A 24,311-nucleotide genomic window follows, 5' to 3' on the forward strand; every position below is an offset into this window, starting at 1 on the left:
AACAGCCAGAAAGGCGGAGCTTAGTACAGCAGACACTGAGCGGGAGAGTGACACACACAAAGAGTAAAAAGCAATTAATAAAGAATAGGGTTTATTCTTAACGAAATCACACCGACAAAAGTAAGATACAATCGAATAATTTAATCTCTGATTATTGTTATTGCTAGTATTTTATTATTTATAGTAGTAGTAGTTGTAACACTTATAGTCAAAGTATCTAGGCCGTAGGTGGGCCAGTTTGATGACCGTTGTCTGATTGGTTGTTAAAGTGCCGTTGTTTGTAACCAATAGGAACGCAGATGGTTTTTCTATATGTGGAGACTTGCAGCGAGAAAGTTTTATTTCAGTTTGTTTCTCGTGTCTGACGGTAACTTGAAAATGAGCGGAAGAGGCAAGACCGGCGGTAAAGCCAGAGCAAAGGCTAAGACTCGCTCTTCTCGTGCCGGGCTGCAGTTCCCAGTTGGTCGTGTGCACAGGCTCTTGCGTAAAGGGAACTATGCTGAGCGCGTTGGTGCCGGTGCCCCCGTTTATTTGGCGGCTGTGCTGGAGTATCTGACCGCTGAGATTCTGGAGCTGGCTGGCAACGCTGCCCGCGACAACAAGAAAACCCGTATTATTCCTCGCCACCTGCAGCTGGCTGTTCGTAACGATGAAGAGCTCAACAAGCTTCTTGGAGGAGTGACTATCGCTCAGGGTGGAGTACTGCCCAATATCCAGGCTGTGCTCTTGCCCAAGAAGACAGAGAAACCTGCAAAGACCAAGTAAACAGGACTCGTCTGCTGGAAATATCCAAAGGCTCTTTTAAGAGCCACCCACCTTTGCAAGAAAAGTGCACTTTTTGAGATTAATTACAACTAGTGTATATTATTCAACTTAAACATAGAATGAGATGAGTTCATCTGGTTTTATTGTAATGTTTTGTGTTTGTAACTGATGGTGTAGCCCATGTCAGTGTATTTACTAACATAACACAAATGCTGTTATGGTCTCTTTAAACAAAGTAAAAAGCAAAATTATGTACTGTCCCTTTAAACACAGCCATTAAAATGTTAAAAATTTCAGTTCTTATTCATAAACTAACAGACCAGCTCCTACAGTAGCAGTGCTGATAATAGACTCCAAATTATGCTGATGCCCACTTGTAGAGGATTGTTTTAAATGAATGAATAGATCAAGAAGACAGTTCATTTTCATATAAATTGACAGATCCTGTTTTAATTTACATTGGATTCTGAGCTGTATTTGAACTGGACTGCTTCACTATCCTCCCTGAGCCAAGTCTTTGTTCTAGCATCATCTGCTCATTGTTCAGTGACCTTTGGCTTTCAAATATTAAAAGCTATATGTTCTAAAACATTTTTCTCTTTTAAACTGTTGAAAATTAGTCAAATTATCACTGAGTTGAAATTTATGAAAATAATTTATTCAAAAACTCAGATCTTTAGCATTCCTAAAATGTAGGGCTGCAGCAACTAAATTGATTAAATCAATTAAAATCGAGTGTTAAAATAGTTTGCAACTAATTTAATAATCGATTAGTTGGGTCTAAGTTATTATACACATAGGTACAGTTGCTACACGTGGCGAACTCTGAAAGAAGGGTTTAAAAATGGCGGAGGCGGTCACAGCAGAGGATAATGTTAGCACAAACAGAGAGAAAAATGTACGATCCAAGTCATCAAAAGTATGGGAACACTTTACATTAACGCCTTTAAGGAACAGCGTTAGGTGCAACGTGTGCACAGCTGATCTCTCATGGCACAGCAGCACAACATCACATCACTGCATGAGCACCTGAAAATGAAGCCTGTTGGAGCTATGTGTGAAAGAGATTAAGTATAGTAAGTTAATTCTTCTTTTTCCTCTCACTCAATGTTACTAGAGCCTGCTAGAGTAGTTATACAACATTTGTTTTTCTTAGTACATTGATATTACACTCGCGTTTAGCGAACAAGCCTTAGCTTCCCCCCGAGTTTTCTCTTCCACCTTAAATGTGTCAGTTCGACCAGCAGTTCCAAAACAAGCCGTAGTTTTAGCCAAGCGACGTTTTAATGTTAGGGACGTTAGTTTTTCTCTCACTCAGTGTCACTAGAGCCTGCTAGAGTAGTCAAACAAGATGTCTCATTTTTAGTAAATTTATATCACTCCTGTATTTAGCGAGTTTTGCGTTCCACCTTAAATGTGGCGGCAGTTACATACAGAGTAAAAAAAAAAAATCAATCCAAACATTTTTTAAAATAATATATTTAAAGCCTTGTTCAAGGTCTTTTCTGACTGGCATTGCGTGTTAGTGTTTGAGTATCACAGCCAAGTGTATATTACATTATAAGTGTATGTTACATTATAAGTGTATGTTACATTACATACAATGTGTTAAATATTGATAAATATAAAATTAATGTAACGGTTGGGTTCATTCTTCATGTAAACGCTAATTTTTAATAATGGTAGGTTGTGTGTTCCTTATACAATTACAACGTTAGTTCTCTAAAATAATCATTAGTTGCTCCCTACTGCCTTCCAAAAAATAGTAGAAGAAAATGTTAAATCAGTTAAACGTTTGTTGACAGTTGTGGTTGTTTTAATCACTACCATTTAATGCTGCTGTTTTGCACTTTGCATTGTATTTGTTTATTTTATTACCCAGAAATGGATGATTATATAATTTAATAAGCTATTTTGTAATACCTACCTTTTGGGTTCCATTGGCTATATTTCAGAATTTACAAGTGATTTTTTATTAAGGTGTTTAAATAAAAATCCAGTTATTTATACAATTGAATGTGTGAGTGCAATCAGTGAGTTATTACAAGACAGCCATAAAAACAATTGGCCATTGCAACACTATTTATTATTTTTTAAAATTGAACAATAATATTTTGTCCATATAGTAATGTAAAATGTAGGTGATGTTGTTCTGTACCAGTGGAAATAAGTGGTAAAACAAAGAGCCATTTAGGAGCCGAAAGAGCCGGCTCTTTATCAAGAGCCGAGCCAAAAGAGCCGGCTCCCCAAAAAGAGCCGAAATACCCATCACTAGTGTGAAAACTACAAGAAACTTGTAATTTGAGAAATTGGCGGGAATAAAGCCGTCCTATAGCGTTGAGGCGACGAGGGGAAGGCCGTCCAATAGTAGGCTGCCACACTCCAGACGTCCAATGAGAACAAGCAGCTCCAAGTATAAAAAGGGCCGTGGACGCCAGACGCTCACATTGTGTTTCTGTTCTAAACAACAAGCAGAGCTCATTTTACGATGGCGAGAACTAAGCAGACCGCTCGTAAATCCACTGGTGGCAAAGCCCCGAGGAAGCAGCTGGCCACAAAGGCTGCTCGTAAGAGCGCCCCAGCCACAGGCGGCGTGAAGAAACCTCACCGTTACAGGCCCGGCACCGTGGCTCTCAGAGAGATCCGCCGCTACCAGAAGTCAACGGAGCTGCTCATCCGCAAGCTGCCCTTCCAGCGTCTGGTGCGTGAGATTGCTCAGGACTTCAAAACCGACCTCCGTTTCCAGAGCTCCGCTGTCATGGCTCTCCAGGAGTCCAGCGAGGCTTACTTGGTTGGTCTGTTTGAGGACACTAACCTGTGCGCCATCCACGCCAAGAGAGTCACCATCATGCCCAAAGACATCCAACTGGCCCGCCGTATCCGCGGAGAGCGCGCATAAATCACCTTCTAAAGTTTAACACCCAAAGGCTCTTTTAAGAGCCACCGACCTGTTTCGGTTAAAACGAGTAAGTTTCTCACTTTTCCTCGCTGACAAACGGTCAGACTGTTTATAACGTGCGCTGTAGCTAATGCACAATAATATAGAGGCAATGTGGAGAGAAACCATGTGCTCAATAAAATACAGGAATATTTGTTAAATTGTACAAATGTAATTATGCATCAAGTAAAAGAGCTAGTTCTCAGGATTCAGTTGAAATATCGGCCACAAGAGGGAACCTTAAGCTTTCATTTGACTCTAAACTCAAGGCATGAGGGCACGGTTTGACAATTTAAGCTTTATCAATATTGTATAAGGGACAAATATTTACACAACTAGTAAATATTACTTGTAAAACCTTAATATTGCCCAATATGGTTGTATAAACACAAGCCAAGCAATGTATACTTGAATCATTTATTTTTTTTACTAAAAGGCTATAGGAGACGTTCAAAAGAACACTTTCAGACTAGAACAAATGTCAAATAAAATAGATGGAATACTCATTTCTGGTGAAGGGTCCCAGATTATGTGTCTGCAGTGATATGAAGTGTACAAAAATATTCGAGAGAGTGATGGAGCATATTTTTTTTCTGCCATTCTAGGGTAAAGAAAAGAAAATGGTTAATTTGGTTTACTTTCATGGAATATGACTTTTAAAAGAATGTGGGTGGCTCTTAAAAGAGCCGTTGGGTTCAGATGGGTCTATCCACTGTTTACTTGGAGCTGGTGTACTTGGTGACGGCCTTGGTGCCCTCAGACACGGCGTGCTTGGCCAGCTCTCCGGGAAGAAGCAGGCGCACGGCGGTCTGGATCTCCCTGGAGGTGATGGTGGAGCGCTTGTTGTAATGAGCCAAACGGGAAGCCTCACCAGCGATGCGCTCGAAGATGTCGTTGACGAAAGAGTTCATGATTCCCATGGCCTTGGAGGAGATTCCGGTGTCGGGGTGAACCTGCTTCAGCACCTTGTACACGTAGATAGCATAGCTCTCCTTCCTGGTGCGCTTACGCTTCTTTCCTCCCTTTCCGGCCGTCTTGGTCACGGCTTTCTTAGAGCCCTTCTTTGGTGCGGACTTAGCTGGCTCAGGCATTTCTAAGCTCTTCAAAAATACACAAGAATGAAGTAGGGCGAGGCTCAGACAAGGCTTATGTAGACTCAGATATGCTAATATTGTTAAGCTCCGCCTACTAAAAGGCTGTCGAACGTCCATTGCTCGGTGTTAGGAGGCCTGTATTCCTTTTTTTTTTTATTTATTTTTACTTTAAACGTTATTAAATAATACAAATTTATTTACAGACCTTCATAAAGCTTACATACATCTAGCTTACATAAATTATATACATCTAAACATTTAATTACATACATAAACGAGCATAATCTCATATATTTAGAGTGTCCCAGAAAATAGTCTTTTTAATTCAGTCCTAATGCTCTTCATAATTACACCACTAGAGACAAAAAACTTTTCTATAATCGTTTTACACCGTGTTTTCCACAACTTTACCACATAAAACTACATTTAACTTCAATATTACAATCAAAAAAAGCCATAATAGATACATTTAATATTTACATCAAATTTTAAATCAATATTCTTTACATTTTGCCACACTTCTTTAGACCTATAACATTCTAATAAAAAGTGTTCCAGAGATTCTTCCTCTTGACATAATGGCATTGGACATTTTGTGGTTTTAATAAAACAACTCAATTGAACTAAAAGCCTAACAGGGCCTCCTTACTGCAATTAACCAGGATGTATCTCTAATAGTCTCAGATGTATTGTTGCTAAGCGTATTAGTTTTATTTTCATGTTCGTGTTTTATTTTCCTCTTTATTTAGTTCTCTAAATTCAAAATTCTGTCCATAAATTTTATCACTCACTATTTTATATATGCTTTTATTTGAATAATGTATCCAATCAATGTTCAAATAATTGTATTTATGTATAAAATCTGAAAAGATTAATTTATAATATGGAATAGACCCTCTAGCTTTACCTTTTTTAGATTTCCAATTTGTCTAATCTCCTATCCACTCTACTTGTTGTTGAATTCCATTTTGAATAAATTTACAAAATGAAATTTTTATTTAAATAGAGAAATCAATAGCACCCAAGCCTCCTATATCACATCCTTTGTAAATCAGTTGTCTTTTAGTAACTTCTCTAGTTGTATTTCATATAAAATTAACACATCCCAGTAAACATTTAGCCGTTGATCCAACGTTAAAATAGCGTACTTTACTGTAGTCTAATCAACGTGTTCTTAAGGTTGAAAATAAAGTTGAAAAGATGTCCAAACACAGACGTTGAAAAGACGACTAACAAAGTCACCATAAATATGTCCTTTTAAAGCCGTTAATCAGTGTTGAAATCACGTACATAAATGTCATTCAATAAACACTGAATTAAAGTTGAAAAGATATCCAAACATAAACTTTGAAAAGACGAGGAACAGAGTCACATTACAAACGTACTTTCAAAGTACAGTAGGTTCCATTAAGAATTTAATGGTTCAGACTGGTTTTTAATGGTGTCTACATCTAATAGTTTCCTTCATGTAGCCCATTAGCACTTAATGGTTCCTAGTAGTGTATCCATATTTTTTTTAATAGTTTCCATTATGTAACACTTCTATTAGTATTTAATTGTACCTGTCAGTTCACAATCTTGGTTGGAAAAAAACATTACACCCATAGGTAAAAGCAAAATATTTATAAACATATTTGCAATTTTTTGTAATTAGCCCAAATATGGCACACAATTACATGTACAAATTTTTTTTTTTTATATTTTTATATTTTTTTATATTTTTATATTTTCATTATATATATATATATATATATACATATATTAAATACATATTCTGTATTCCATTACACATGTAAATGAAACAAAAAATTACATACTAAGTAAATGAAGTACAGATTTGAACAAAGTACAAAGTACAGAGTGTACAAATGCTTGTCACCTGAAGAGGAAATAAGCAAAACTGACATTTTAATATATACTTTAAATTTAATGTGTTTTGAGTTTGGCAAAGGTAAACTTTCTATGCAGGAATTGTGTGCATTGGTTCAGTGGAGGCAGGAAAGGTTTAGTACAGGAGGTTGATCACTCGAGTAACAACTCCATGTTTAAAATGCATCTCTGGAGAAATGTCATGATGTTTTCAGGTGTGCAGGGTATTCAATTTTGAAGTCGTGATACATACAGGTGTTTGGAAAGAAGGCCTCATCTACTGCACTATGACAGCAAACCTCAACTCAGCTTTCACCACACTCTGGCTTCCTCTGGAAACAGCAGTTTCCCAGTCCTGATCTTTCAGCTGAATTATCAGATATAATATTGTAGGTTCACCCTACAGAGAAACAGAAATAGACTTGGCATGACACACTAAGACATAATACTGACTTTCCGTTGACTGTGACTATTTCAGTTGGTGTGGCAACAGTTTATTTTATCATACTTAATGAGGGGGTCAGAAATGTAAGTCAAGAAAAACAAGTTTATTCTTGAAGTCAATGCCTATACATCATGAAGAAAAATGCTTTAATAATGATCCCATGCCTATTAACTATTAATTTACATTGGTGCCCACCTCGGGAGTTTGGTGTGTTCTTAATGTGTCTGTATGGGTTTCCTTTGCGTGCTCCTGGTTTCCTTACATGATCCAAACACAAATTGGCAGGTGGATTGGCTACTCAAAAGTGTCCATAGTGTGAGTGTGTGAGTGAATGTGTGGTGCCCTGTGAAGGACTAGTGCCCTGTCCTGACTAGTGACCTTGCGCAGAGTGACTCCAGGTAGTACGTACATATTTTGTACCCACCACAACCTTGAACTGGACAAGCAGACAATGAATGAATACATGAATGAATGACAGCACAGAAGCCACATTGATGCAATAATTGTTAAATTATTGTTTAGGTCAAATAACAACCTGCAAGCTTCTTTCAAGTCCTTTCTCATCTCAACGTCAATGTGGCGATGTGTATTTTAGAGAGTACAGCTGTAAATCTATCGCTGAACTGGTGAATTTTTTTCACTGTTAGAGTATGGATTCCATTGACATCATCAGACAATTGTAAAAACAAAGCAGAACACAACAGATGAAAGCTTCATTATAATAATCCAAGAAATTATATCAATAAAGACAATAGTGTAGCACAAATAAAGAATAAGGAAACAATATTAGACAAAAGAATATTAATAATGGCCTTACAGTAAAAAAACTAATATATATCTAGTATGCCAGTCATTATGATCTGTACAAAGCCATAAATATTTTCAGAATTATAAAAGACACAATAATACTTACATGATAGTGGTTCACTTGTCACAAGCACTGGGCATTTGGTGACAATCTGTTGACTTCTGTGCCTGATAAAATTACTGAAACGTTCAGATCTCTGCAACATTGAAAACAGTGGCTGATGCTGGTCTTTCAAGGAGGGGAAGCTCAATTTCGGCCTATATCATAAAATGTGTTGGTTTATTTATACGTAAATTCTACCCTCCGTTCCTTTTCAAGAAAATGATCTGTGACCCTGTCGTACCAACAAGGCGTCTTTTCCAGGGACTTGACTAGTGTCCTCTCAATGGCCAGCAGAGCTAGGCTGCTTAAACGGCCTTGGCCCATGTGATGTGTGTCCGCCTGTGCTCCCACGGATCTTTACACCAAAGGATCGCTGATTCGCTCATTTTGCTGTCAATCAAAAAGGGATTCAGCCTCAGACAGATCATCCAATCATCATGCAGAAGCTGAGCGTCCGGGCCAGCCGAGGCCAGCCCACTGCCCCATAGACCCCCAGAGATGCTGAGCGTCCGATGGGCGGGACAAAGCCCAGCATTTATCCAATCACTCGTCTCATTTCGCTGCACTTCGCTGCTTCACCATAGAACTCTGTGGACGCTCAGCGTCCTCACTGTTTAAATCACTGTGAAACTGCGGGAACGATTGAGAGGAAAGCAACGTTTTTACCAGTGATAAGAAGCTGATCCTGAACAAAAGTTGAGTGGGTTGTAGTGCATATTTATTCAATGACTTGTACACACAACAGTATATATTTGATCACTTATTTTTTTACAATTTAGGGGAAGCTGAGCTTCCCTTGCAATCTCAGAGCAATCGCCACTGACTGAAAAGTGGCACATTGTGTGCCTTTTGCTTGAGTGACATATGCAAGGTGTGCTGAAGGATGAACAGTATTGACTCAAAACATGTATGCTTTCATTAATAATCAGATCACCGCTTATAAGTTTTAAAATATTATTACTAATTCTACAATACAATAAAATACACACTTGCATTAGTGTTCCCCACAACCTTTATATTTCACAGTTAAACCTTTGGGAACATGAACATACTCCATGTTGGATACCTGTGTGAAAAAAAAAAAACTGTCAGTCTAACAAAATATTGTATCATATGTAAATGTTTTGGTGCACCTGATAAAACTATATGTATTGATTTTCTAAGTAAAAGTAATAACAGAGTACAATACATTGATATTTTATGCACAACTTCCAATAAAAGTACCGTTCATCTGATGATTTTCACATATTTGGAAAAGCACAAATGTGGCCTGCACAAATGGTACTGTATGATTTTACTTTCCAGCCCAGCACTTCTTTTGATATTTGGTTAACATTCGCATTGTTAGCAAGGTGGCTTGCATGTAACTGCAACGCAGACCTGCTGAAATAAATGTCAAAAACATTACTGTTAATAATGTAATATTACTTTGATTTTTTTTTTATACAGAATGGGTTAACTATTATCCTCATCTACTCCTTCACTTGTCTTCACTGAGATGCTAACCTAGCATAGATGTTGCTTTGCTAGAGCTCTTTTAATACTTATACGTTACCAGAATGAGTGAAACTAAAATTTTATTAAGATTAAATATCACTTACCTCTGAATATACGAGCCTCCTCCGCTGTTTTAATAATGCCTGCTTCCACAAAACGTTGAAAAATCATCTGCTAAAATTTATTTTAGCTCTCAAACTCAGAGTAACCGTTATATGAAGAGGAGGGTCTCTCTCTCTCTCTCTCTCTCTCTCTCTCTCTCTCTCTCTCTCTCTCTCTCTCTCTCTCTCTCTCTCTCAACTGACTTGTTTAAAACGCATTCCGGACGTCCACTGACATTATTTATTGGTCCCAAAATAATAGACACCATATGGACGTCCACTGACGTTAACCGGTCCCAAATTAACTGACTTGTTTAAAACACATTACGGACGTCCACTGACGCTATCAATTTGTCCTGAAATAACTGACCTGTTTTCAATGCATTTCAGACATCCATTGATGTTGTTAATTGGTCCTGAAATAACTGACTTGTTTTCTATTCATTTTGGATGTCCACTGATGTTTAAAATATGTCCTTGATGGACCGCCTACTTTTAGACCTTTTTTGAACGTCCAGGGACATTCCTTGTTTACTGGGATATTTTATTTTATTTTTTTTTTAACCATATATCAGGTGGAGAGAAAACACATGCTAAAAACAGAATATTTGATAGAATAAAAGTTTTAGTAATATCTATTCTAGTCTTATAATTTAGTTTTTTATCTTTCCACTCTGATTGAGATTTAATAAAAAACGTTATATCATCAGCATATGCAGTAATTATTATTATTTTTTTATCTCCTAATTTAACACCCTGAAGCCTCTGGTCTGTTTGAATGTTCATTATTAATGGACTTATAGCCAAAACATAAAGTGCTGCACTAAGTGGACAACCTTGTTTAACACCTCTATATATTTTAAACTGTTCGGTTAAATGTCCATTTACATTAATCTGTATTTTAGACTCAACATATAGACACATAATCATTCTAATAAAAGTTAATGGAAATTTATACATTTTTAACACTTCCCATAAATATTCTCTAGAGATATAGTCAAACGCTTTCTTTTGATCTAAAACGACTATGTAAAAGTATTCATTGGTTTTAGTACAAACTAGCTCTCTTAAAATACCTAAATTATCCCACATCAATCTTCCTTTAATAGCACGGGTCTGTTCTTTGCTGATAATTCCATCAAGAACATTCTGCAACCTATTCATAATGAGTTTTGCATAAATTTTATAATCAATATTCATTAAAGTAAGATGTCTTCAATTATTGATATAAATTTTATCACCTTTTTTATATAATAGTGACAGCACACCTTCATGAAAGGTGTCGTACATAAATCCTTGTTCCACACCTTCGTTAAATACTCTAGTTAATAATTGGGATATATCATATATACATTTGTTATAAAATTCAGCAGGTAACCTTTCTTTTCCAAGATACTTTTTTAAATTTAATTGTTTTATTGCTGTGATGACTTCACTTTCTATTATTCTGTCTGCTAAAAATTCATAATCATTATTATATTCAAAATTTAAGTATTTTCTAAAATGTTTATTATCTATTTTAATTTATTTATACATCTCTTGATATAATATTTGAATATATTTTCTAATCTTGTCAGGCTGATTAACAATTTTACCCTTTTCTGAATAGATTTATCCAATATAAGAGGTTTGTTTCCTTTTTGTGTATTAAGACCTAATTTTAGCTTTATTATGAATTTCCTCCATATTAGCACCTGGAAGAGTTTGTAGATTTGAATATAGATCATTATTCATTGAATCTATTTGTTCCCTCAATTTTGACATAATACTTTCATCTTCATCACTTCTCTTTGTGCACTTTAATTTAATATATTGCATCAATGTTAAATTATATTTTTCATTTTTTTCCTTATAGTACGCCCTGCATTTTCCTTTGAAAAAAGTCTTATCTGTATTTTTAGAACTTCCCACAGCTCTCGATAATTTTTAGTGAAAAATTTTAAAGATTTTATTCTATCAATCTCTCCTTTTAAATCTAATAATACTGCAGGAATTTCTAATATTTGTGTGTTTAATTTCCAATAATTCTTTTTAGTTTCACCCTTTACATTTAAATTACAGATTACAGCTAAATGATCAGAATCAATAATCATTTTTGTTTTATAAGAAACCTCTAACACTTCATTTATATAAATTCTATCAATTCTGGTCTTATAAATAGTACTAAATCTGGTACAATCTATTTTATTAGGGTATAGTATTCTAAAAACATCAGAAAAACCTTGTTCTAACATCATTCTTTTTAAAAAGGGACCTTCTTTCCGTATAACTCCTGGATTTGTTGTTATTCTATCTATATAATCTGTTATTGTATTAAAATCACCACAAACAATTGTCAAAAAACCTGTACATAATAACACTTTCAATTTCTTAAAAAGCTGGATTTTTTTCACTGTACTTTGTGCTGTATAGACATTAATAATTCTCATTTTTCTACCACTGTGGAAGCAATCAATATACATTAGTCTTCCAGGAATAATTTCTCTACCTCTTATAATCTGGAAATAATTATTATAAAATAGAAAACCAACACCATCTGCTTTGCAATCACCAACAGAAAAATAGGAGGGTCCTTTAATCCATAGTTTTCCTGTTTCATTGATATCATCTAATGTAGCTAATCTTGTTTCTTGAATACAAACTAAATCTAAATATTATTTACTTAAAGATTCTAATTTTCTCTCCTTGTTTAATTTAGACTGAATCCCCCGTACGTTACAAGTGGCTATTCTAATACCTACAGTGGACATATTTTATTATGGATTTTGATTTCTTTTCTTTTTTAGAACACTTTTTTGTTTGCATTACCTACTTTTCTTGGTGACAATTTGCGGTTTTTCTGTTGTAATATATTTTCCTTATTGGTGTCCTGTCCTTGATTGCAGATTGAAGATTTTCCAAAGTCAGTTGTCAGCAATGTAGTAGAAGCATGGTCAATAGGAATGTTTTGTCCTGAAGATGAAGATACTTTTAGGTTCTCAGAAGAAAAGTCTCCACTCGAGTCTTTATCTGATCTGGTAAAGTCCTCATCAGAACTTTCAGACGAAGAGCTGCTGCTACTGCTGTTACTACTGTCATCATTTGAAGATCCACTGTTGCTTTTTCCATCTTCATCCACTTTTTGCACTTTGCTATTGACTTCATTTCCTCCATTCACCTGTTGATTTTGAATGTAAACAGGCTCTTCTATATGAGACGTTCCTTCTGCATTCTGATCAGCATTTTCTGGTATCTGTTCCTGTTCAGAGTCTTTGCTTCCAACTGCAACTCTTTCTTGTTCCATCTCACTTGTTTTTTTTTTTTTTTGTTGTTGTTGTTCTTGTGTAGCTATATCTGAGAGTCTTGACATTGCTTTAGAGCGATTTACATATGATTTAGGGCACATAAAAAAGTTGTGCCCTTCCGCACCGCATAGTGAGCATATAGCTGTTTCTCTACACTCTTTTCCTTTGTGGCCAAAGGAACCACATTGCCAACATTTGATCTTCCCACAATCTTTGGCCTGGTGATTTTCTTCTTGGCAAGTAAAACATCTTGCCACTTGACCTTGATATGATATTTTACCATTGTGGGGGCCCAAATATATGGAGTTAGGAATGTGTAATTCTCTGCCATTACAGTCTCTCTTAAGTTTCACTTGATACTTCCTGATGCCATACCATAAACCAAACTTGTCGACTGGTTTGACTGCAGGTTTCAAAATATCACAAAAACGATGCAAGTATGTTTCAACATCTTCGTCTGAAATTCTCCCCGTCCAAAACTTGACAATGATTGTTTTAACATCAAGGCTTACAGGTAAGAAAATCTGAAAATTCTCCCACTTTTTTGGGTTATTTCCATAGATTTCAAGAAAAATATGAATACCTCGTTCATTTCTGAAACACAGCTCGAAATCTCTCCTGTTTGGAAGGCTTATGAAAGAATAAATATCTTCTGCATGGAGCCAATGAGACTGGAATATCAAATCACCTACAAAGTCTCTGTTAGGAGGTTCACCTAAACCAGTAAAGGTGATTTTCACCCAGTATTTAACTTGGCGTTCACTATGTGCCATATGAGATGCCGTAATGGCACAACCGCCGAAGCGGTGACGTATAGCTTCAACAAGAAAACTTGGAAAGTATCACTAAAAATGTATATATATATATATATATATATATATATATATATATATATATATATATATATATATATATATATATATATATATATATATATATATATAAACGGGAGAAACAATAATAAACTTGACATTAGACTGCAAACACCGCGAGGTGCTGCAGAGTAAAAGCACTGCGTTCTCTCTCTGTGTTTTGACTCTCAATTACCGCCCTTTCCTCTTCCGGACATTTTTCTTCTTGTTCTTCAGTAGACAGAAAAAGAACGAATATCAACAATATTACAATGTCTGAGCCAGCCAAGTCTGCCCCGAAGAAGGAGCCAAGAAAGCTGTGACCAAGACGGCCGGAAAAAGAGGAAAGAAGCGTAAGCGCACCAGGAAGGAGAGCTATGCTATCTATGTGTACAAGGTGCTGAAGCAGGTTCACCCCGACACCGGAATCTCTTCCAAGGCCATGAACTCTTTCGTTTACGACATCTTCGAGCGCATCGCTGGTGAGGCTTCCCGTTTGGCTCATTACAACAAGCGCTCCACCATCACCTCCAGGGAGATCCAGACCGCCGTGCGCCTGCTTCTTCCTGGAGAGCTGGCCAAGCACACCGTGTCTGAGGGCACCAATGCCGTCACCAAGTACACCAGCTCCAAGTAACCAGTGAATTAGTGATGGGAATTTCAGCTCTTTTTGGGGAACCGGCTCTTTCGGCTCTTTTTGGGGAACCGGCTCTTTCGGCTCTTTTTGGGTAACCGGCTCTTTCGGCTCTTAAATGGCTCTTTGTTTTACCACTTATTTCCACTGGTACAGAACCATATTACCTACATTTTACATGACTATATGCACAAAATATTATTGTTCAACATTAAAAATAATAAATAGTGTTGCAATGGCCAATTGTTTTTATGGCTGTCTTGTAATAACTCACTGATTGCACTCACACATTCAATTGTATAAGTAGCTGTATTTTTATTTAATCACCTTAATAAAAAATCACTTGTAAACTCTGAAATACAGCCAATGGAACCCAAAAGGTATGTATTACAAAATAGCTTATTAAATTAAATAATCATCCATTTCTGGGTAATAAAATAAACAAATACTCTGCAAAGTGCAAAGCAGTAGCATTCAACGGTAGTGATTAAAACAACCACAACTGTCAACAAACATTTAACTGATTTAACATTTTCTTCAACTATTTTTGGAAGGCAGATTGCCATTCAGGAAAACCAAGTGTCTCAGCTTGGAGGGGTTGATCCGGTTTCTTCTATCTGTTATTATCTGATCAGTTTTTGAAAAGAAAGGGGTTGAATGACAAGCTTTAGAAAAACAATGGCTTAGACGGGAACCGGCTCTCATCATTCACTTACAAGAGCCAAGTTACATTGTAACTTCTGACAACTAATTGACTGTTATTGCTGACTACAAAAGTCTTAGTTCAGTTAGGAAACACTCAGTAGCGTGTTGTACAAGAAACACATACTCTAAAACCAGCTGTACTATAAAGACTTAAGTGTAAACACTTTTAATGCTTAATATTGTTTGAGGAGAAATGAATTGTCTCCTCAGTTATTAATCTCTCCACTCTTAGTCTCTACACTCTGTCTACCCTCTCTTAAGAGCACAACAGACCTTTTCACATATTACTTCATCACATTTTACTCTATATATTTTATTTATATTTTACATAACTATATTACCTTGTGAAATTTGGATCAAGAAACTTATAGATTTCTGTTTTCATCTTACAATCAATAAGCAGTAATGCACAATAATAGAACTGCAGTGTAATCACAATAATTTACATCAGCGTATATACACAACGTAATAATATGAAAATGTTAAATATAATAATATACACAGCGTATCAGGTTGTAGCGCCCCCTCTCGTCTTACTGATTTATTAGTAGGGTTTTATAGCGTTAGATTTCATGTTTGTAATTGTGTGATTCTTAAAAGACAGGATAATGCACTCGAAAAGAAAAGCAGAATTCAAATCAGACTAAAGGTGAAAATAATAATAATAATAATAATAATAAAAGCTTTTCCAAAACAGCTGCAACAGAGCTTCTTTATTCTATGTGCCAGTGCTTTACAGTAAAAGCTGTGTGTGTTTACAGTGGGACCACATTAAAGAAGGTGGAGTCCCTCATAGAGAGAGGTGTCTAATGGCGTCTGGACGTTCTGTGTAGTGTGTGATATGAATCCAGCTTTTGGCCAAGGGACAGTCTCCTTCATTAAAAGTTAAAAAGAAGGGTGGTTTGAACATATTCCCAGAAGCCGCACCTTTTTAGGTCACATTTATACTGATACCAGTTCAGTGCTTCCTCTGTGTTTGAACCGTCTTCAATCCACCAACATGCTGAAGATCACACTGCTGTTCATTTGTGGGCTTTATCCAACAGGTATGGAACATGATCTGAACACTGTGGAGAAATACGTTGTAAAAAAATGTAAAAATAATGATAAAAATAAAGTTAACTCTGCTAATATTAACTTGACCAAACAAGAATTCATATTTCCAACTTTGTCAGTTATTGGAAGTTCTCAGTAACACTTCCACTGTTTATATTTAGTTACAGTTTATATTTGTTTGTTTGTTTACTTTATTGCTGTGCTGTTTGAGTTTAGACCTACGTTTATGCAATAAACTTTAAGTTAAATCATGATATTGTTATGAAATGTGAATAGAAGTAGTACATCAGGTCTTTACTGTTACTGCTGCTATAATTTACCCAAATTACAGCAATTTTACCTGAGGACAGTTTTGAAATGATGTAAAATAATACGTTTTTTTAAAGTATTAATATTAATATCATTGCATTATTTGTTTCAACTAATTGTTTAAGTCATTTTTATTTTCTTAGTCTTTTAGTTATTGAAGATGTCACTGAGTGTTGCTTGCTTGACTTTTCCATAAATATTCCTATTATTCCATATATCATTTTCCCCAGCGCTGTCACTGAAATGTTATCAGTGTTTACCAAGGCCTTTTGGCACATGCTCTGACTCACAGACCAACTGTACAAATAAGTGTGGCTTTGCAACTTTCATCACCAGTTCAGGTAAGAGGCAGCTCTCATTCAGACACGTTTACCATATGCTCAGCAGTTCTCAACAATACTTGCTCTTGTCCAACATTGTTCAACTTTCTTATGAGAGGATCTATATGTCATGTGTGCTAGGAAATTTCCCCGATAACCCGTGGTCTGAAGATGGTCAACATCAGGAGTTCACTATTAAGGACTGTGCATCTGCAGCGTTATGTATCAACAAGAGCATAAACCTGGGAATTGTGAAAACAACCATCAGCTCCCAGTGCTGTGGCACTGACCTCTGCAATGAAAATGTTCCAGGTAAAGACCAGAAAACTCTTAGTGGGGAGCAATGACTAAAATCAGAATCAGAATAATTATATTTCATGTGTGACACCTACAAGAACTTTGAAGATCCACAAGAAAGAATTTGAAACAAATTCAGATTCTGAAAGAAATTCGAGAAACGGTGGTACGGCAGATAGTGTCGCAGTCACAGATCTAGGGATTTGGAGGCTGTGGGTTCGATTCCGGCTCTGGGTGACTGTCTGTGAGGAGTGTGGTGTGTTCTCCCTGTGTCTGCGTGGGTTTCCTCCGGGTGACTGTCTGTGTGATGTGTCTCCCTGTGTCTTTGTGGGTTTCCTCTGGGTGACTGTCTGTGAGGAGTGTGGTGTGTTCTTCCTGTGTCTGCGTGGGTTTCCTCCGGGTGACTGTCTGTGAGGAGTGTGGTGTGTTCTCCCTGTGTCTGCGTGGGTTTCCTCCGGGTGACTGTCTGTGAGGAGTGTGGTGTGTTCTCCCTGTGTTTGCATGGGTTTCCTCTGGGTGATTGTCTGTGAGGAGTGTGGTGTTTTTTAACTTCTGTTCTGTTCACTGTTGTGTTCTGTTCGCTGTTGTGTCGCCCGGGTGTCGACCCCTGGAGGATGGGTTCCCTGTATGAGTCTTGATTCCTTCCAAGGTTTTTTTTTTCCCGAGTTTTTCTTGCCACTGTTGCCCCTGGTGTGCTCATGGGAGGCTTGGACCCGGATCTCTGTTAAGCTTCTTTTTGTTGTGAAAAGCGCTATATAAATACAATTTGATTGATTGATTGGTGTGTTCTCCCTATGTTCATGTTGGTAGGTGGATTGGAGACTCAAAAAAAATAAAGTGTCCGTAGGTGTGATTGTGTGAGTGAATGTGTGAGCGTGTGTGTTGCCCTGTGAAGGACTGGCACCCCCTCCAGGATGCATTCCCACCTTGCAAACAATAACTCCAGGTAGACTCTGGACCCACCGCAACCCTGAACTGAATAAGCGGTTACATATAATGAATGAATGACACCAAAGCTACACTAACACACTGTTTAAAAACAGTAGGGAGGCACTCCTGGACATCAGTACAGTGAAACATGAACTAATCTTTAGTCTTACTTTGACTTTCTGTTACGTTCACACTTCACTGATTCTAACCCACTAGGTCCAGCTGTGTCGGCCGTGAATGAGAGACGTAGCTGTCGGACAGAGCAGTCAAGGCAGAAGTGTGGCGAGGGAGGGGCTACATGCTCAGCTAAAAGCACTGAATTGTTTTTATGCATTTCATATGTTCATTGATTCATTCATTTTCTGTAACAGCTTCATCATAAAAGCACCAAGCAACTCTGGCCAGTTCATCACTGAGCATCATCACACACTCGCACAGCATATCATAAATATTATTTACCATTTAATAAAATGTAACCTGAGCAAAACAAACAAAAAGGTAAAAGTGCAGTGACGTACAAACTGCAAAATAAATAAATAAACAAATCCTGCTAAAACTCTGCTTTTTTTTTTTGTTTGTTTTATTTTGAAGCTTCGCCCTTTCAGTCACCCAATGGTGGACAGTGTTATTATTTATTTATTTTTTTTAATAAACTTTATTAATTAATACAAATATATGTACAGTCCTTCAAAAGTTCCAGCTTACATAAATCATACACTCATACATCTAAACATTTAATTACACATACAAACGAGCACAGTCTCATATATTTAGAGTGTCCCAAAGAATAGTCTTTAAAAAGTATATTAAGAGTCTTTTGTTTTTTTAATTCAGTCCTAATACTCTTCACAACCGCATCACTAGAGACACAAGACTGTTCTATTGTCATTTTACATCGTGTTTTCCACAACTTAGACTTTACCAAACATATAATATACCACATAAAATTACATTTATATTCATCAATATTACAATCAAAAATGCCATAATAGATACTTTTAATATTTACATCAAAATTTAAACCTATGTCCTTTACTTTTTCCCACACTTCTTTAGACCTATAGCATTCTAATAAAAAATGATCCAAAGATTCTTCCTCTTGACATAATGGCATTGGACACTTTATAGTTTTAATAAAACAACTCCATTTTACTAAAAGTCTGACTGGTAACCTCCTTACTGCTATTAACCAGGTTGTATCTCTAATAGTCTCAGATATATTTTTGTTAAGCATATTTTTTAGACATATTTTATTTTCTTCTTTATTTAGTTCTCTAAATTCAAAATTCTGTCCATAAATTTTATCACTCACTATTTTATATATGCTTTTATTTGAAGAATTTATCCAATCAATGTTCAAACCATTGTATTTATGTATAAAATCTGAAAAGATTAATTTATAATATGGAATAGACCCTCTAGCTTTACCTTTTTTAGATTTCCAATTTGTCAAATCTCCTATCCACTCTACTTGTCGTTGAATTCCATTTTGAATAATTTTGCAAAAGGAAATTTTTGTTTTAATAGAGAAATCAATAGCACCTAAGCCTCCTAAATCACGTTTTATAAATCAGTTGTCTTTTAGTAACTTCTCTAGTTGTATTCCATATAAAGTTAACACATATTTTATTTTTTTTTTTATTTTTTTAACCATATATCAGGTGGAGGGAAAATACATGCTAAGAACATAATCTTTGATAGAATAAATGTTTTAGTAATATCTATTCTAGTCTTATAATTTAGTTTTTTATCTTTCCATTTCTCGACTTCTTCTTGAACTTTTTCTGTTTTCTGAGACCAATTTGCATCTACACAACCTGTGTTATCTATATAAATTCCTATTTTTTTGTTTATTTTGTTTAATTCAGGAATGTTGATTTTGAATTTATTATTTGGATCTCGTATCCAGACACTTTCTGATTTATTTACATTTAATTGTGCCCCCGAAACTTGTTCATAAATTTTAAAATGATCATAAATAATGTCTAACTCTGATTGAGATTTAATAAAAACTGTTATATCATCAGCATATGCAGTAATTAGACAGTGTTATTACTGCGCTGGTAATGACTGCTCAGGGACTGTGGACTGTGTGGGAGACGAGGATCAGTGCATCAGTTTCACAGGTAGAACACACACACACACAGCCAAAACCATCCTTGTTCATGAGTTTTTATCCATTTTATCAGTTCCACTCGCCATATTTGTGCATGCAATCTATAGCCCTTATTCAGCATGTTCTATAATGGCACTGCTGTGTCTGATCCGCTCTTCCCAATGTAACACACCACATCCACGTCAGTGTCAGTGCAGCCACATCATACCTGCTCTGTGATGGTCCTGTGGGGGTCTGACCATTGAGGAACAGGGCAAAAGGGGGCTAGTAAAATATGCAGAGCAAAAGATTGACTTGAATAGGGCTCTTTATTATAGAGTTTTTCTTGTAATCTGTGGTAAAGTGTCTGTGTCACATTACAAATCATCCAAAGAAAATGTGCTTATATTTTCTCTCTCACACTTTCTCTTTGTATCTCTCTTGACATCTCTCTGTTTCTCTCTCTTCCACAGCCAATGTTGCAGAGATTCAGTTGACTTTAAAAGGCTGCTCGAGCCGAAGTTACTGTGACCCCTCTTTCCTTAAAATGAAAAACGCTGGAATCAGTGGAGATGTGAGCTGTTGTTCGGGGAATCTGTGTAACGGCGCTGAAGGGGTTAAGATGAGTCTCCTGGTCGTCCTGGTTCCTCTGCTCTCCTCCTTCCTCTTCCTCTGAAATCTCTGCTGAAGAGGATATTTTCTCACGTGGCTTTTTTCCAGAACAGCAGAATCATTTAATGAAATGTGTCTCAGTGATTCACTGCATGAATGATGCATAAAATAACTTTAATAAAAATAGTGGAGTGCTGCAGTGCATTTTAATGTCGTATAATAATCTCCAACAGCAAGAATATTAATCTCACATGTTTAGTGTTTTCAATGTATTCCTATTTGATTTCATAGTGTTATCTCTTTAGCATTTTAACCCTCTCAGAGACACACTGTGCTAGAGAATGTAAAGTGGCTGAACGTGTTTAATACTAATACTATTGTTATTATTAAAAAGGGACAAGCTATTGCTTCCACTGTTTTGAATCTGTTTTGTAGTTTCCATTTTAAACAACTGCTGTCAGTGTTACAGCTCCTTTATGGATGAGAGTATAAGTGTTAATATGTAACTGTTGGTGTGAGTGGTTTTGAGCTGGTGGAGGGAGGAGATAGATCAGGTAAATAATCAAAAGTCTAAGCTCCTCAGAGGGGAATCACTGGCACGAAGTAAAGAATATGGTAGTGTGTCATGTCTAGGGCCAGAATTAAATCAGGGAAAGGTTTAGAGAATAAACAGGGGACAGCAACTCTTTATAAAAGCAGGGGGACACTAGACTCAGTAAAAGAGGTGATATCACTGTGGTGTAACCATTAAGGTTTAGTTTTATATCTTTATTTAGAAGTGTACTAGTCATTACATACTTTGCTATGTTACAATGACTCCACGCATGCTGAATTAAAGCAAGACTTCTCCTACTGTAAACATGTTGCACAGAGCTAAGAAAAGGTTCAGAAGTGAATGTAGTAATTGATGCAGGGGAAACGTTCAGTATTCTGTACTGGACAGATCTGGATTGTAATGGGTTAAGTTACTTTTTAGATTCATAATATCTGTGTCATTAGTTATGTTTGTCATTATACACTACTGTGGAAAACAGAGAATGGAAAACAAAATGTCTTAAGGACACAGGATCGATTAATAGGCCTTCACTGTGGTCTGATTTACACGGACACACGCACAGGCGGAATACGGCTCTAACGGACACTGTCCTCGCATGTGTGCTTTACTGGGTTCGCGAGAAGTCCTTTTTCAAGAAGTAAACGGAGCTCTATGCCGCTGGTATTTCGTCCACGCTTTTGCCGAGGCTCACCTCTAAGGCTCCCCGGACCTTTTCGAAGGATCACGCCAGAGTTTGTCGTTTTTTTCCACCGAAATTCGCGACAAATCCGCCGTCTCTTGTTAGAAGCGGTGGTGGAGAGACACACTTTTCAGAGTTCCGTGCGAAACGAGGCGTCGCTGTGCGGCCGTTCCCGGGCTCCAGTTACACGTATGAGACTGCTTTAGACGGACGCGTGGTTTGTTAGTCTCCAAATTGCGCCGTTATTTCTATTTCTGTCGATAAAAGCCGGGAGAAAACACAAGTGAGAGCGTGTTAGTGAGGCACGGCTGTAGGGCGAGCGCCGGGTTGAGTCTTCACCGTTCTCATGTGTCTTTTAAAAGCCGTCCCCTCGGCAGGGAGGAGGTTCCTCAGAACAGAACTATCTCTGTGTGTATTAGCTCCTGTTACAAATCTAAATAGAAAGATGGCAGAAGTCGCTCCCGCACCCGCTGCAGCCGCTCCGGCCAAGGCTACCAAGAAGAAGGCTGCTGCTCGCCCTAAGAAGAGCGGCCCTAGCGTCGGTGAGCTCATCGTCAAAGCCGTGTCCGAATCCAAGGAGAGGAGTGGTGTGTCTCTGGCCGCACTGAAGAAAGCCCTCGCTGCCGGCGGTTACGACGTGGAAAAGAACAACTCCCGCGTCAAAGCTGCCGTTAAGAGCCTGGTGACCAAAGGCACACTGGTGCAAACTAAAGGCACCGGCGCGTCTGGCTCTTTCAAGCTCAACAAGAAGCAAAGCGAGGCCAAGAAAGTAGCGCCTAAAGCTAAGAAGCCTGCCGCCAAGAAACCCGCCGCGGCTAAGAAGCCCAAGAAGGTAGCAGCAAAGAAGCCCGCCGCCGCTACCGCCAAGAGATCCCCGAAAAAGGTGAAGAAGCCTGCGGCCGCCAAGAAGGTAGCCAGGTCCCCCAAGAAGGCAAAGAAGCCCGCGACTCCCAAGAAGGCAGCCAAGAGTCCCAAGAAGACAAAGACAGTGAAACCCAAAGCAGCTAAACCCAAGGCGAAGAAGGCTGCCCCCAAGAAGAAGTAAAATAATTTAATTTCTTAATCTTTCAAAGAACAAAACGGCTCTTTTAAGAGCCAACCAAATTTTCTTCTCAAAGAGCTGTTTTCAGTTAAAGAGTAAGTCATGAAATATTAACTGGTGCTTTTTCTTTTAAATTGGAAACACCAGATCAGATTATTTTGCCCCTCGAAGGGAATTATACATTTAAAATATGTCTGGGGGGTCCTCTCTTAAAAAGTAGTTTAATGGTTAATGGATAATGGTACTATCCATAATCATAAGCAATAATGATCCATAATTCAACAAAGATCTCTGACAATAGTCTCCACTTAAATAAACTTGGAACGTTTTGGGATTTCAAACATCGGTCGTAAGACTAATGTACTTATAATGTACAGCCAATGCTTCAATGCTTATCTACACTTGCGAATGCTCAAGAAAAATAAATCTTTCTCTCTCACACACACACACAAAGAATATGGAATGTCGCTTGCGGAAGGGAAAATAGGTGGTTATTAATAACCCTACTCTGATTGGTTGTTGAAGAACCATTGCATGTAGCCAGTAGGAAAGCAGATAGTATGTCTATATAAGAAGCGCACGGAGTTCTGAGGTTTTTGTTTCGGTTTTGCTCTTTGGCTATACTGCATTACAAATAAAATGAGTGGAAGAGGAAAGACTGGTGGAAAAGCTAGAGCTAAGGCTAAGAGCCGCTCATCTCGGGCTGGGTTGCAGTTTCCTGTTGGACGTGTGCATAGGCTTCTACGTAAAGGAAACTATGCTCATCGTGTTGGCGCCGGAGCACCCGTCTATCTGGCGGCTGTGCTTGAGTATCTGACCGCTGAGATTCTGGAGTTGGCTGGAAATGCTGCCCGCGACAACAAAAAGACCAGAATCATTCCCCGCCATCTGCAGCTGGCCGTTCGTAACGACGAAGAGCTCAACAAACTGCTCGGTGGAGTGACCATCGCTCAAGGCGGAGTACTGCCCAACATCCAGGCTGTGCTTTTGCCCAAAAAGACTGAGAAGGCAGCCAAGACCAAGTAAACTATCCTTTTCCACGTGTAAAGAAATACTCAAAGGCTCTTTTAAGAGCCACCTACACTTACACGAAAAGTGCACTTTTTGCTTAGAATTTGTTTTGATTTCACAAGATCAGAATAAACTAAAAACCAACGTGTTTCACAAGTATTTACGCCATAAACAAGATAAAAACAAGCTCATGTAGTTAACTATAATACACTACTCACTCTGAATGGCCGTTACTAAATGAAACCGTTTAAAAGCACTAAAATAGTTTTAGGGAGATTGGAGAAAATAAACAGTTTTCATATTTGGGGCTG

General features: G+C 37.4%; 5 protein-coding genes across 5 annotated transcripts; 4 read left to right on the plus strand and 1 right to left on the minus strand.

The window, feature by feature from the left end:
* Positions 1-360: 360 nt before the first annotated feature.
* On the plus strand, positions 361-24,037 carry LOC136697672 (histone H2AX-like). The gene is made up of 3 exons (XM_066672884.1): positions 361-761; positions 3,910-3,921; positions 23,622-24,037. The coding sequence occupies exons 1-3, from the start codon at positions 379-381 to the stop codon at positions 24,013-24,015; spliced, it is 789 nt and encodes a 262-aa protein (XP_066528981.1). The 5' UTR covers positions 361-378; the 3' UTR covers positions 24,016-24,037.
* LOC136697642 (histone H3-like) lies at positions 3,229-3,682 on the plus strand. The gene has a single exon (XM_066672854.1). It carries the CDS (start codon positions 3,254-3,256, stop codon positions 3,662-3,664), a length of 411 nt encoding a protein of 136 aa, XP_066528951.1. The 5' UTR covers positions 3,229-3,253; the 3' UTR covers positions 3,665-3,682.
* On the minus strand, positions 4,398-4,798 carry LOC136697655 (histone H2B 1/2). Its single transcript, XM_066672867.1, has one exon. It carries the CDS (start codon positions 4,792-4,794, stop codon positions 4,420-4,422), a length of 375 nt encoding a protein of 124 aa, XP_066528964.1. The 5' UTR covers positions 4,795-4,798; the 3' UTR covers positions 4,398-4,419.
* LOC136697996 (histone H2B 1/2-like) lies at positions 13,682-14,391 on the plus strand. The gene is made up of 2 exons (XM_066673378.1): positions 13,682-13,686; positions 14,040-14,391. Exons 1-2 carry the CDS (start codon positions 13,682-13,684, stop codon positions 14,389-14,391), a joined length of 357 nt encoding a protein of 118 aa, XP_066529475.1.
* Positions 21,860-22,992, plus strand: LOC136697621 (histone H1-like). Its single transcript, XM_066672834.1, has one exon. It carries the CDS (start codon positions 22,294-22,296, stop codon positions 22,990-22,992), a length of 699 nt encoding a protein of 232 aa, XP_066528931.1. The 5' UTR covers positions 21,860-22,293.
* Positions 24,038-24,311: the final 274 nt, after the last annotated feature.

The sequence above is a fragment of the Hoplias malabaricus genome, chromosome 5 (assembly GCF_029633855.1).
Source record: "Hoplias malabaricus isolate fHopMal1 chromosome 5, fHopMal1.hap1, whole genome shotgun sequence".
NCBI classification, from domain to species: domain Eukaryota; kingdom Metazoa; phylum Chordata; class Actinopteri; order Characiformes; family Erythrinidae; genus Hoplias; species Hoplias malabaricus.

Coding starts and splice junctions, on each gene's coding strand:
- LOC136697621 (XM_066672834.1), top strand. CDS start 22,294: ATGTGTCTTTTAAAAGCCGTCCCCTCGGCAGGGAGGAGGTTCCTCAGA.
- LOC136697672 (XM_066672884.1), top strand. CDS start 379: ATGAGCGGAAGAGGCAAGACCGGCGGTAAAGCCAGAGCAAAGGCTAAG.
- LOC136697642 (XM_066672854.1), top strand. CDS start 3,254: ATGGCGAGAACTAAGCAGACCGCTCGTAAATCCACTGGTGGCAAAGCC.
- LOC136697655 (XM_066672867.1), bottom strand. CDS start 4,794: ATGCCTGAGCCAGCTAAGTCCGCACCAAAGAAGGGCTCTAAGAAAGCC.